The sequence below is a fragment of the Rhinopithecus roxellana genome, chromosome 8 (genome assembly GCF_007565055.1).
Source record: "Rhinopithecus roxellana isolate Shanxi Qingling chromosome 8, ASM756505v1, whole genome shotgun sequence".
Lineage (NCBI taxonomy): Eukaryota > Metazoa > Chordata > Mammalia > Primates > Cercopithecidae > Rhinopithecus > Rhinopithecus roxellana.
Genome location: NC_044556.1, coordinates 43,170,513 through 43,183,543, shown reverse-complemented (window position 1 = coordinate 43,183,543; position 13,031 = coordinate 43,170,513). Strand labels below are relative to the sequence as shown.

The window sequence follows — 13,031 nt, the reverse complement described above, 5'->3', positions numbered from 1 at the left end:
GTTTCTTTTTTTTTTTTTTTCCAGACTGCTCACCTGCAAGTACTAATAGTTTCTGATGTCAATAGTATATAAAAGCAGGCGGGCATGGTGACTCACGCCTATAATTCCAGCACTTTGGGAGGCCAAGGCGGGTGGATCACTTGAGGTTAGGAGTTTGAGACCAGCCTGGACAACGTGGCGAAACCCCATCTCTACTAAAAATACAAAAAACAGGCCGGGCATGGTGGCTCACGCCTGTAATCCCAGCACTTTGGGAGGCCGAGGTGGGCAGATCACGAGGTCAGGAGCTCAAGACCATCCTGGCTAACATGGTGAAACCCCATCTCTACTAAAAATACAAAAATTAGCTGGGCATGGTGGCAGGCGCCTGTAGTCCCAGCTACTTGGGAGGCTGAGGCAGGAGAATGGTGTGAACCTGGGAGGAGGAGCTTGCAGTGAGCCGAGATCGTGCCACTGCACTCCAGCCTGGGCAACAAGAGCGAAACTCTGTCTCAAAAGAAAACAAAACAAAAACAAAAACAAAAACTATATACAAGCAATCAGCAGGAATGATAAAGATCTAGGAAGTACAAACCTGTTCCCGGAATCGCTCTAACAATTATCTGTCTCTATCCAGAATAAGCTCTTTGTTGATGGTAAGAGAATATAACTTTCTTATCCTTAATATACAAAAAAAAAAATTTAGATTTGGAAGCTTACCAGGATCTGTACTTCATCAGAGAGTTCCAACAAATTCCCCTCAAACTGCCCAGAGGAACTGTTCATGCAGTGAACAGTGACCTTGATACTGGTCCGGCCTGCTGCTTTTGTGTGGACAACCATGGCAAAGTTATGCTCTACTGGAAGCTGTAGAAAAACCTAGACAGTGAAGGGATAGATTAAGAAATATTCATGAATAAACATGGTGTCCTTCCTTTTTTTTTTTAACTTTATTAATATTAAAAATTTTTTAAATTAAAAATAAAAAGTCAGGGAAGGGTAGGAGGGGGTGAGGGATAGAAGACTACAAATAGGGTGCAGTGTATACTGCTCGGGTGATGGGTGCACCAAAATCTCACAAATCACCACTAAAGGGCTTACTCATGTAACCAAATACCACCTGTACCCCAATAACATGGAAAAATTAAAATTAAAAATAATTTTTTGTCTCACTCTGTCGCCCAGGCTGGAGTGCAGTGGCTTGATCTCAGCTCACTGCAAGCTCCGCCTCCCGGGTTCACGCCATTCTCCTGCCTCAGCCTCCCGAGTAGCTGGGACTACAGGCGCCCGCCACCTTGCCCGGTTAGTGTTTTTTTTTGTATTTTTTAGTAGAAACGGGGTTTCACCGTGTCAGCCAGGATGGTCTCGATCTCCTGACCTCGTGATCCGCCCATCTCGGCCTCCCAAAGTGCTGGGATTACAGGCTTGAGCCACCGCGCCCGGCCAAAATTAAAAATAAAATTTAAAAGTCTCTCAGGCTGGAGTGAAGTGGAACAATCTCAGCTCACTGCAGCCTCGACCTCCTGGGCTCCGGTGATCCTCCCACCTCAGCCTCCCTAGTAGTCGGGACTACAGGGGCACACCACCACACTCAGCTAATTTTTGTATTTTTTGTAGACATGGGGTTTCACCATGTTGCTCAGGCTGGTCTCGAACTCCTGGCCTCAAGTGATCTGCCCACCTCAGCCTCCCAAAGTGCTGGGATTACAATTAATTTTTTGTTTTTATTTTTAATTTTTGTGGCTACATAGTAGGCATACATATTTATGGGGTACATGAGATGCTTTGATACAGGCATAGAACTTGTAATAATCACATCAGGGTAAGTGGGGTATCCATCACCTCAAGCATACTTTAAGTTGAAACCTTTTTTGTTTTTTTTTGAGACAGGGTCTTGCTCTGTTGCCAAGACTGGAGTGCAGTGGTGAAATCTTGGCTTCCTGTGGCCTCGACCTCCTGGGTTCAAGCAATCCTCCCACCTCAGTCTCTCAAGTAGTGGGGACCACAGGCATGTGTCCCCATGTGTCAATTAGCCCAGCTAATTTTAAAAAAAAAATTTTTTTTTTTTTTCTAAAAACAGGGTCTCCCTATGTTGCCCAGCCTGGTCTCAAACTCTTGGGCTCAAGTAATCCTCCTGCCTCAGCCTCCTAAAATGTTGCAATTACAGGTGTGAGCCGCTGTGTCCAGCTGCATTTATCCTTTCTGTGTCACAGACACGATTATACTCTTTTAGTTATTTTGTTTTATTTTGAGATGGAGTCTTGCTCTGTTGCCCAGTTTGGAGTGCAATGACATGATTTCAGCTCACTGCAACCTCCGCCTCCAGGGTTCAAGCAATTCTCCCTGTCTCAGTCTCCCAAAGAGCTGGGATTACAGACGCCTGCCACCATGCCCGACTAATTTTTGTATTTTTAGTAGAGACAGGGTTTCACCATGTTGGCTAGGCTGGTCTCAAACTCCTGACCTCAGATGATCCACCCGCCTTGGCCTCCCAAAGTGCTGGAATTACAGGCGTGAGCCCTGCACCTGGCTTCGTTATTTAAAAATATACGATAAGTTATTGTTGACTGTACTCACCCTGTTGTGCTATCAAATACTAGATTTTATTCATTTAATCTAACTATATTTTTGTACTAATTAAGCATCCCCACTTCCCTCCCACCCACCCACTATGCTTTCCAGCCTCCAGTAGCCATCATTCTACTCTGTCTCCATGAGTTCAATTGTTTTCATTTTTAGCTCCCACAAATAAGTGAGAACATGCAAAGTTTGTCTATACCTGGCTTATTTCACTTAACATAGTGTCTCCAATTCCATCATCCATGTTGTTGCACATGACAGGATCTATTTTTTTTTTTTTTTTTTTTTTTTGAGACAGGGTCTTGTTCTGTTGCCCAGGTTGAGTACAGTGGCACAATCATGGCTCATTGCTGCCTCAATCTCCAGGGCTCAAGTGCTTCTTCTGCCTCAGCCTCTCGAGTACCTGGGACTACAGGCATGCACCACTGTTGCCTGGCTAAATTTTTTAAAATTTATTTTTTTGTAGAGATTGAGTCTCACTATGTTGCCTAGGTTGGCCCCAAACTCCTGGGCTCAAGTGGTCCTCCCACCTTGGCCTTCCAAAGTGCTGAGATTACAGGTGTGAGTTATGGTGCCCAGCCATCTCATTCCTTTTCAATGGCTAAGTTGTACTCCATTGTGTATATACACCTCATTTTCTTTATCCAATCATCTATTGATGGACACTTAGGTTGCTTCCAAATCTTGGCCATTGTGAATAGTGCTGTAGTAAATATGAGAGAGCAGATATCTCCTTGATATAATGATTTCCTGTCTTTTGGGTATATGTCTAGCAGGGGGATTGTTGGGATCATATGGTAGTTTGGTAGTTCTATATTTAGTTTTTTGAAAACCTCTGAACTATGCTCCATAGTGACTGTACTAATTTACATTCCCATCAACAGTACATGAGGGTTCCCTTTTCTCTACATCCTTGCCAGGATTCATTGTTGCCTGTCTTTCAGACATAAAGCCATTTTAACTGAGGTGAGATGATATCTTATTGTAGTTTTGATTTGCATTTCTCTGATGATCAATGATGTTGAGCACCTTTTCATATACCTGTTTGCTATTGGTATGTCTTTTTTTTTTTGGCAGGGGACACAGTCTCGCTCTGTCACCCAGGCTGGAGTGCAGTGGTGTGATCTTGGCTCTCTGCAACCTCTGCCTCCCGGGTCCAAACAATTCTCCTGCCTCAGCCTCCCCCAGTAGCTGGGACTACAGAAGCATGCCACCAAACCCAGCTAATTTTTGTATTTTTCGCAGAGATGGGATTTTGCCATGTTGGCCAGGCTGGTCTCAAACTCCTAACCTGCCTAACCTGTGATCCACCTGCCTCGGCCTCCCACAGTGCTGGGATTACAGGCGTGAGTCATCGCATCTGGCCTGTATGTCTTCTTTTAAGAAATATCTAAGGCTGGGCCTTAGATCCCATTTGTCAATTTTTGCTTTGGTTGCCTGTGTTTGTGGGGTATTACTCAAGAAATCTTTGCCCACTCCAATGTTCTGGAGAGTTTCCCCAATGTTTTCTGTAATATTTTCATACATTGAGTCTCAGATTTAAGTCTTTAATACATTTTGATTTGATTTTTGCATATGGCGAGAGATAGGGGTGTAGTTTCATTCTTCTGCATATGGATATCCAGTTTTCCCAGCACCACTGATTGAAGAGACTGTTTTTTCCCCAATATATATTCTTGGCACCTTTGTTAAAAGTGAGTTTCCTGCAGGTGTATGAATTTGTTTCTGGGTTCTCTATTCTGTTCCATTGGTCTATATGTTTGTTTTTATGCCAGTGCCATGCTGTTTTGATTACTATAGCTCTGTCGTATAATTTGAAGTCAGGTAATGTGAGTCTTCCAGTTTTATTCTTTTTGCTGAGGATGGCTTTGACTATTCTGGGTCTTTTGTGGTTCCATATAAATTTTAGAATTATTTTTTCTATCTCTGTGAAGAATGTTACTGGTATTTTGATAGGGACTGCATTGGATCTGTAGATTACTCTGGGTAGTATGGGTATTTTAACAATATTGATTCTTCCAACCCATGAACATGGGATATCTTTCCATTTTTGTGTGTGTCATCTTCATTTATTTTCTTTATTTTTTTGAGATGGTATTTAGCTCTGTTCCCCCATGCTGGAGTTCAATGGCATGATCTCGGCTCACTGCAACCTCCGCCTCCTGGGTTCAAGCGATTCTCATGCCTGGCCATGAATAATCTTTTTAATGTGTTGTTAAATTCGGTTTGCTAGTATTTTGATGAGGGTTTTTGCATCAATGTTCATTACAGATATTAGCCTAGGTCTTTGTTTTTGTTATCAAGGTAATACTGGCCTCATAGAATGAGTTTAGTTGTATTCTCTCCTCTATTTTTCAGAATAGTTTGAGTAGGATTGGTATTAGTTCTTCTTTAAATGTTTGGTAAAATATAGCAGTGAGACCATTAGGTCCTGGGCTTTGTTTTGGTGGGAGACTTTTTTATTTTTATTTTTATTTTTGAGATGGAGTCTCACTCTGTCACCCAGGCTGGAGTGCAGTGGCATGATCTCGGCTCACTGCAACCTCTGCCTCCTGGTTCAAGTGATTCTCCTGCTTCAGCCTCCTGAGTAGCTGGAATTAGAGGTGCCCACCACCATGCTCAGCTAATTTTTGTATTTTTAGTAGAGATGAGGTTTCACCATGCTGGCCAGGCTGGTCTGGAACTCCTGACCTCAAGTGATCCACCCACTTTGGCCTCCCAAAGTGCTGGGATTACAGGAGTGACCACTGTGCCCAGCTTGCTTTGCTGGGAGACTTTTCATCATGGCATTGATCTGATTACTTGTTATTGGTCTGTTAAGATTTTGGATTTCTTCATGGTTAAATCTTGGTAAAGTGTACGTATCTAGGAATTTATCCATTTTTTCTAGGTTTTCCAATTTATTGGCTCATAGTAGCCTTAATGATCCTTTGAATTTCTGTGGTATTGGTTGTAATGTCTCTTTCTCTCTCTCTCTTTTTTTTTTTTGAGACAGAATCTTGTTCTGTTGCCCAGGCTGGAGTGCAGTGGCGTGATCTTGGTTCACTGCAACCTCCGCCTCCTAGGTTTAAGCGATTCTTCTGCCTCAGCCTCCTGAGTAGCTAGGATTACAGGTGTGCACCACCATGCCTGGCTAATTTTTGTATTTTTAGTAGAGATGGGGTTTCACCATGTTGGTCTCAAACTGCTGACCTTGTGATCTACCCACCTCAGCCTCCCAAAGTGCTGGGATTATATGCGTGAGCCACCACGCCCAGCCAATGTCTCTTTTTCCACCTCTGATTTTATTTTGGTCTTCTCTTTTTCTTAGTCTGTCTAAAGGTTTGTCAATTTTGTTTATCTTTTCAAAAAACTGACCTTCTGTTTTGTTGATCTTTTGTATTCTTTTTCATTTCAATTTCATTTATCTGTTCTGATCCTTATTATTCCTTTTCCTCTACTAATTCTGGGTTTGGTTTGCTCTTGCTTTTCTAGTTCTTCAAGACACTTCATTAGGCTTTTTTTATTTCAATTTTTCTACTTTTTTTTGTTTGTTTTTGAGACGGAGTTTCACTCTTGAGGCCCAGGCTGGAGTGCAATGGTGCAATCTTGGCTCACTGCAACCTCCACCTCCTGGGTTCAAGTGATTCTCCTGCCTCAGCCTCCCGAGTAGCTGGGATTATGGGAACCTGCCACCACACCCAGCTAATTTTTTATATTTTTAGTGGAGACGGGGTTTCACCATGTTGGCCACACTGGTCTCGAACCCCTGACTTCAAGTGATCTGCCCACCTGGGCCTCCCAAAGTGCTGGGATTACAGGTGTGAGCCACTGCGACCAGCCTCTACTTTTTTTTGATGTAGGCACTCACTGCTATAAACTTTTTTCTTTTTTTTTTTTTTTTTGAGATGGAGTCTCACTCTGTCACCCAGGCTGGAGTGCAGTGGTGTGATCTTGGCTCATTGCAACCTCCGCCCTCCGAGTTCAAGCAATTTTCCCGCCTCAGCCTCCCAAGCAGCTGGGCTTACAGGCACCTGCCACTGCGCCTGGCTAATTTTTTGTATTTTTAGTAGAGATGGGGGTTTCACCATCTTGGCCAGGCTGGTCTTGAACTCCTGACCTCGTGATCCACTGGCCTTGGCCTCCCAAAGTGCTGGGATTACAGGCCTGAGCCACCACACCCGGCCTATAAACTTTTTGTTAGTACTGGTTTCACTGTATCTCATGGGTTTTGTTGTGTTTCCATTTTCATTTGTTACAAGAAATTTAAGTTCTTAATTTATTCATTGACCCACTGGTCATTCAGGAACATATTGTTTAATTACCCTGTGTTTGTATAGTTTCCAAAATTCCTCTTGTTACTAATTTCTAGTTTTATTCCATTGTGGTCAGAAAAAATACTTGATATAATTTCAGTGTTTTTAATTAATTTAAAAATGTATTTAATGTATAGGACAGTTGGAACATAGGGTGTGTGTGTGTGTGTGTATGTATATATATATATATATTTTTTAGACGGAGTCTCGCTGTGTTGCCCAGGCTGGACTGCAGTGGCACCATATTAGCTCACTGCAAGCTCCGCCTCCCGGGTTCACGTCATTCTCCTGTCTCAGCCTCCCAAGTAGCTGGGACTACAGGCGCCCGCCACCACACCCAGCTAATTTTTTTTATATATATATATATATATATTTTTTGAGACGGAGTCTCGCTCTGTCGCCCAGGCTGAGTGCAGTGGCCGGATCTCAGCTCACTGCAAGCTCCGCCTCCCGGGTTTACGCCATTCTCCTGCCTCCGCCTCCCAAGTAGCTGGGACTACAGGCGCCCGCCTCGTCGCCCGGCTAGTTTTTTGTATTCTTTAGTAGAGACGGGGTTTCACCGTATTAGCCAGGATGGTCTCGATCTCCTGACCTAGTGATCCGCCCGTCTCGGCCTCCCAAAGTGCTGGGATTACAGGCTTGAGCCACCGCGCCCGGCCTAATTTTTTATATTTTTAGTAGAGAGGGGTTTCACTGTGTTAGCCAGGATGGTCTCGATCTCCTGACCTCCTGATCCGCCCGTCTCAGCCTCCCAAAGTGCTGGGATTATAGGCATGAGCCACTGCGCCCGGCCTATATATATATATATTTTTTAATTTTTTTGAGATGGAGTTTCACTCTTGTTGCCCAGGCTGGAGTGCAATGGCACGATCTTGGCTCACTGCAACCTCTGCCTCCTGGGTTCAAGCAAGTCTCCTGCCCCAGCCTCCTGAGTAGCTGGGATTATAGGCGCCCACCACCATGCCGAACTAATTTTTGTATTTTTAGTAGAGATGGGGTTTTACCACGTTGGCCAGGCTGGTCTCAAACTCCTGACCTCAAGTGATCCGCCCTCCTTGGCCTCCCAAAGTGCTGGGATTACAGGCATGAGCCACTGCGCCCAGCCAGAACATATATATTTTTAAGAGACAGGGTTTTGCTTTGTTGCTCAGGCTGGGGTGCAGGGGTGCCATTATAGCTCACTGCTGGCTTGAATTTTTTGGACTTTTTTTTTCTTTTGAGACAGGTCTCACTCTGTCACCTAGGCTAGAGTGCAGTGGTGCAATCTTGGCTCACTGCAACAACCTCTGCCTCCTGGGGTCAAGCCATCCTCCCGCCTCAGCCTCCTCAGTAACCTGGACTATAGGTGCACGCCACCACACCCAGCTAATTTTTGTACTTTTTGAAGAAATGGGGTTTTGCCATGTTGCCCAGGCTGGTCTCAAACTACTGAGCTCAAACAATCTGCCCACCCTGGCCTCCCAAAGTGCTGGGAATTACAAGCAAGAGCCACAATGACTGGCCTTTTTTTTTTTTTAATTTTTAAAAACTTGTTTTCTGGCCTATCATATTGTCTGTTCTTGAGAATGACCCATGTGCTGAGGAGATGGATGTGTATTTTGCAGCTGTTGAATGAAAAGTTCTGTAAATATCTATTAAATCCATTTGGTCTATAGTGCAGAGTAAGTCTGATGTTTCTTTGTTGATTTTCTGTCTGGTTGACCTGTCCAATGCTGAAAGTGGGTTATTGAAGTCTCCAGTTAATGTTGTGGGGTCTGCCTCTCCCTTAAGCTCTAATATTATTTGCTTTATGTATCTGGGTACTCCAGTATTGGGTGCATATATATTTATAATTGTTATGTCCTCTTGCTGAATTGACCCCTTTATCATTATATAATGACCTTCATCTCTTTCTATAGTTTTGTCTTGAAATCTATTTTGTCTAATGTAAGTATAACCATTCCTGCTCTTTTTTGGTGTCCATTAACATGAAATACCATCTCTTTATTTTCAGTCTACGTGTGTCTTTATAGGTGAAGTGTGTTTCTTGTAGGCAACAGATTGTTGAATCTTTTTATTTTAATCCTTTCAGCCACTCTATGTCTTTTATTTTATTTTATGTTATTTTATTTTTTGAGATGGAGTCTCACTCCTTGCCCAGGCTGGAGTGCAGTGGTGTGATCTCAGCTCACTGCAGCCTCCACCTCCTGGATTCAAGTGATTTCCAGTTAATTTTTGTATTTTTAGTGGAGACAGGGTTTCACCATGTTGGCCAGGCTGGTCTTGAACTCCTAGCCTCAAGTGATCCACCCAACTCAGCCTTCCCAAAGTGCTGGGATTACAAGCATGAGCCACCATGCCTAGCCACTCTATATCTTTTAAATTGGAGTGTTTAGTCCGTTTACATGCAATGTTATTATTGATAAATAAGAACTTCTCCTGCCATTTTGTTGTTTTCTAGTTGTTTTGTGGTCTTCTCTTCCTTCTTTACTTCCTTCTTGTTTTCCTTTTTGTGAAGATGATTTTCTCCAGTGGTATGTTTTAATTCTTGCATTTTATTTTTGTTTATCTGTTATAGTTTTATTTTATTTTACCTTTTGAGACAGGGTCTTGCTATGTTGCCTAGGTTGGATTGCAGTGGTGCAATTTGGGCGCACTGCAACTTCTGCCTCGTGGGCTCAAGAGATTCTCCCACTTCAGCCTCCTGAGTAGCTGGGACTAGAAGTGCACACCACCACGCCCAGTCAATTTTTGTAGAGACAAGGTTTTTTCTTTTTTTTCTTTTTGATATGGAGTTTTGCTTTTGTTGCCCAGGCTGGAGTGCAATAGCACAATTTCAGCTCACTGCAACCTCTGCCTCCTGGGTTCAAGCGATTCTCCTGCCTCAGCCTCCTAAGTAGCTGGGATTACAGGAATGCACCACCATGCCTGACTAAATTTTGTATTTTTTTAGTAGAGACGGGGGTTTCACCATGTTGGCCAGGCTGGTCTCGAACTCCTGACCTCAGGTGACCTGCCCGCCTTGGCCTCCCAAAGTGCTGGGATTACATGCGTGAGCCACCATGCCCAGCAGAGACAGGGTTCTTTCAGGTTGCCTAGGCTGGTCTTGAACTCCTGAGCTCAAGCAATCCACCTGCCTCAACCTCCCAAAGTGCTGGGATTATAGGTGTGAGCCACCGTGCCTGGCCTGTTGTAGGTTTTTTTGATTTGAGGTTACCATAATGCTTGCAAATAACATCTTATAACCTGTTACTTTAAACTGATGACACTTAACACTGGTTGTATAAACACACAAACCAACAAACAGGAAAGAGAAAACTAATAAAAACTCTGCACTTTATCTCTTCTGTTTTTTAACTTTTTGTCACTTCTATTATATCTTATTATATTCTCTTTGTCTTGAAAAGTTGTAGTTATTTTTAGTAGGTTCATCTTCTAGTCTTTCTACTCAAGATATGAGTAGTTTATACACTACAATTACAGTGTTATAATATTCTGTGGTTTTATGTGTATTTAATATTACCAGTGAGTTTTGTACCTTCAGATGATTTCTTATTGCCCATTAATGTCCTTTACTTTCAGATTGTAGTATTCCCACTAGCATTTCTTGTAGGACAGGTCTGGTGTTGATGAAATCCCTCAGCTTTTGTTTTTCTGGGAAACTTTTTTTTTTTAGATGGAGTCTCACCCTGTTGCCCAGGCTGGAGTGCAATAGTGTGATCTCGGCTCACTGCAACCTCCACCTCCCGGGTTCAAGCGATTCTCCTGCCTCAGCCACCTGATTAGCTGGGATTACAGGCGCCTGCTACCATGCCCAGCTAATTTTTGCAGTTTTCGTAGAAATGGGGTTTCACCATGTTGGCCAGGCTGGTCTTGAACGCCTGACCCCAGATGATCCACCTGCCTCGGCCTCCCAAAGTGCTGGGATTACAGGTGTGACCCACTGCGCCTGGCCTGGAAACTCTTTATTTCACCTTTGAAGGATAACTTCACTGGATATATTATTATAGGATAAAAAGTTTTTTTCCTTCATCACTTTAAATATGTCATGCCACTCTCTCCTGGCCTATCAGATTCCCACTGAGAGGTTCTCTGCCAGACATATTGGAGCTTCTTTGTATATTGTTTCTTTTCCCTTCTGCTTTAGGATCCTTTCTTTATACTTGACCTTTGGGAGTTTGATTATGTCTTGAGGTAGCCTTACTTGGGTTAAATCTGCTTGGTGTTCTATAACCTTCTTATATTGGAATATTGATATCTTTCTCTAGGTTTGGGAAGTTCTCTGTTATTATCCCTTTGAATAAACTTTCTACTCTGATTTCTCTCTGTCTACCTCTTAAAAAATATAGAACACTTCATGAATTTGCAGGTCATCCTTGTGCAAGGGACATGCTAATCTTTTCTGTATCATTCCAATTTTAGTAGATATGCTGCCTAAGTGAGCACAACTATTTTTTTTTAGAAATGGGATCTTGCTCTATCACTCAGGCTCAGGTGCAGTGGTACAGTCATAGGTCACTGCAGCCTGGAATTCCTAGTCTCAAATGATCCTCCTGCCTCAGCTTCCCAAGTAGCTGGAACAACAGGCACGTGCCACGATGCCTGGCTAATCTTTCCTTGTTTGTTGTAACAACAAGGAAAATGTATGTTGGAAATAGCTTTCTAGAAGAACTAGAGGAGCTGGGTGTGGTGGTACACCCCTGTAATCTCAGATGCTTGTGATGCTGAGGCAGGAGGATCATTTGAGCCTAGAAGTTTGAGATCCTCCTGGGCAGTATAATAAGACCTTGTGTCAAAAAAAAAAAAAAAGAAGAAAAGAAGACAAAAGAAAGAATAAAGGAGAAAGAAGGAAAAAGAAGGAGAAGGAGCAGGAAGAGGAGGAGGAGGAGAAATAGTGTACAAGAGATTGTTTTCTTAGTGATTTCTTTTCATATTCTCAGCAGCATAATTACGCCTAAAGTAAACCTCTGTTTGTAGTGTTCAATTAATTCTGGCAAGCCTCCCTAAGATTCGTTCTTATGTTACCTCAAAGTCAAACTTTTTTATGTAAGAATGAAAATGGTGGAAGTAGTTTCTTTTTTGTGCGTTTTTTTGAGAGACAGGGTCTCACTTTGTCTTCTAGGCTGGAGTGCCGTGGTGCAAACGCAGCTTACTGCAAACTCAACCTCCTTGGCTCAAATGATTCTCCTGCCTCAGCGTCCCAAGTAGCTGAGACTACAGGTGTGTGCCACCACACCTACCTAATTTTACAACTTTTTTTTTTAACAGATGGGGTCTCATTATGTTAACCAGGCTGGTCTCAAACTCGTGGGCTCAAGTGATCCTCTCACCTCAGCCTCCCAAAGTGCTGGGGTAACAGGCGTGAGTCACCGAGCCTGGCCTTTGCCTTACTTCTCTCCCATCCCAGGTTCTACTGTCTGAACCCATTTATTTATTTATTTATTTATTTATTTGTTTGTTTGTTTGTTTGTTTGTTTATTTATTTATTTTTGTGTGACAGTCTCTGTCACTCAGGCTGGAGTGCAGTGGTACAATCTCAGCCCACTACAACCTCTGTCTACCAAGTTCAAGCGATTCTCATGCCTCAGCCACCCGAGTAGCTGGAATTACAAGCATGTGCCACCGCACCTGGTTAATTTTTTTATTTTTAGTAGAGATGGGGTTTCACCACGTTGGCCAGGCTGGTCTCAAATTCCTGACCTCAAGTGATCCACCTGCTTCGGCCTCCAGGTATGAGCCACTGTGCCCAGCCCACACAGAAATACATTCAATGAAAAGTAAAAAAAAAAAAAAAAAAAAAGATGAATAAAAAACTGACCATCTTCCTACTTGCCTCTCTTCTAGACTGGATAGGGAGGATTAGAACTTGATAGACTTCTGATAATAGGGAAGGCAGAACCACCATTAAGGCAAACATTGAAGTAGGCATTTCAGGTCCTGTATCCCCTGCCTTCTTGCTGTTCACAACCCTTGAAACTTTCCTTCTAGCGCTCTAGAATTACGACAAAGTCCCATGTTCCAAAATCACCTTTCCCCTGTCCCCTACACACACAAAAAATCCCATTTCCTTTGTGCAGATTTCAATCAGTTATCTGGAAGAGTCTCATGCTAAAAAATGAGTGGTTTATAATTGTTTAATCCAAGTGAACCTCTCAATGGTGGCATTTCCACAGTGTAGGAAATCTACCTACTGGAGCA

General features: G+C 43.0%; 1 protein-coding gene and 1 non-coding gene across 3 annotated transcripts in view; both read right to left on the bottom strand.

Moving 5' to 3' along the window:
- Positions 1-13,031, bottom strand: part of NUP210L (nucleoporin 210 like) — a 166,393-nt gene that overhangs the window by 40,844 nt on the left and 112,518 nt on the right. For both annotated transcript variants that reach the window (XM_010364729.2, XM_010364730.2), the window contains exon 28: positions 700-858. In XM_010364729.2, the coding sequence (XP_010363031.1) occupies positions 700-858 (159 nt within the window). The remainder of the gene's footprint in view (positions 1-699; positions 859-13,031) is intronic.
- Positions 11,173-11,279, bottom strand: LOC115899346. Its single transcript, XR_004059075.1, has one exon. It is a non-coding gene; the product is annotated as a U6 spliceosomal RNA (small nuclear RNA).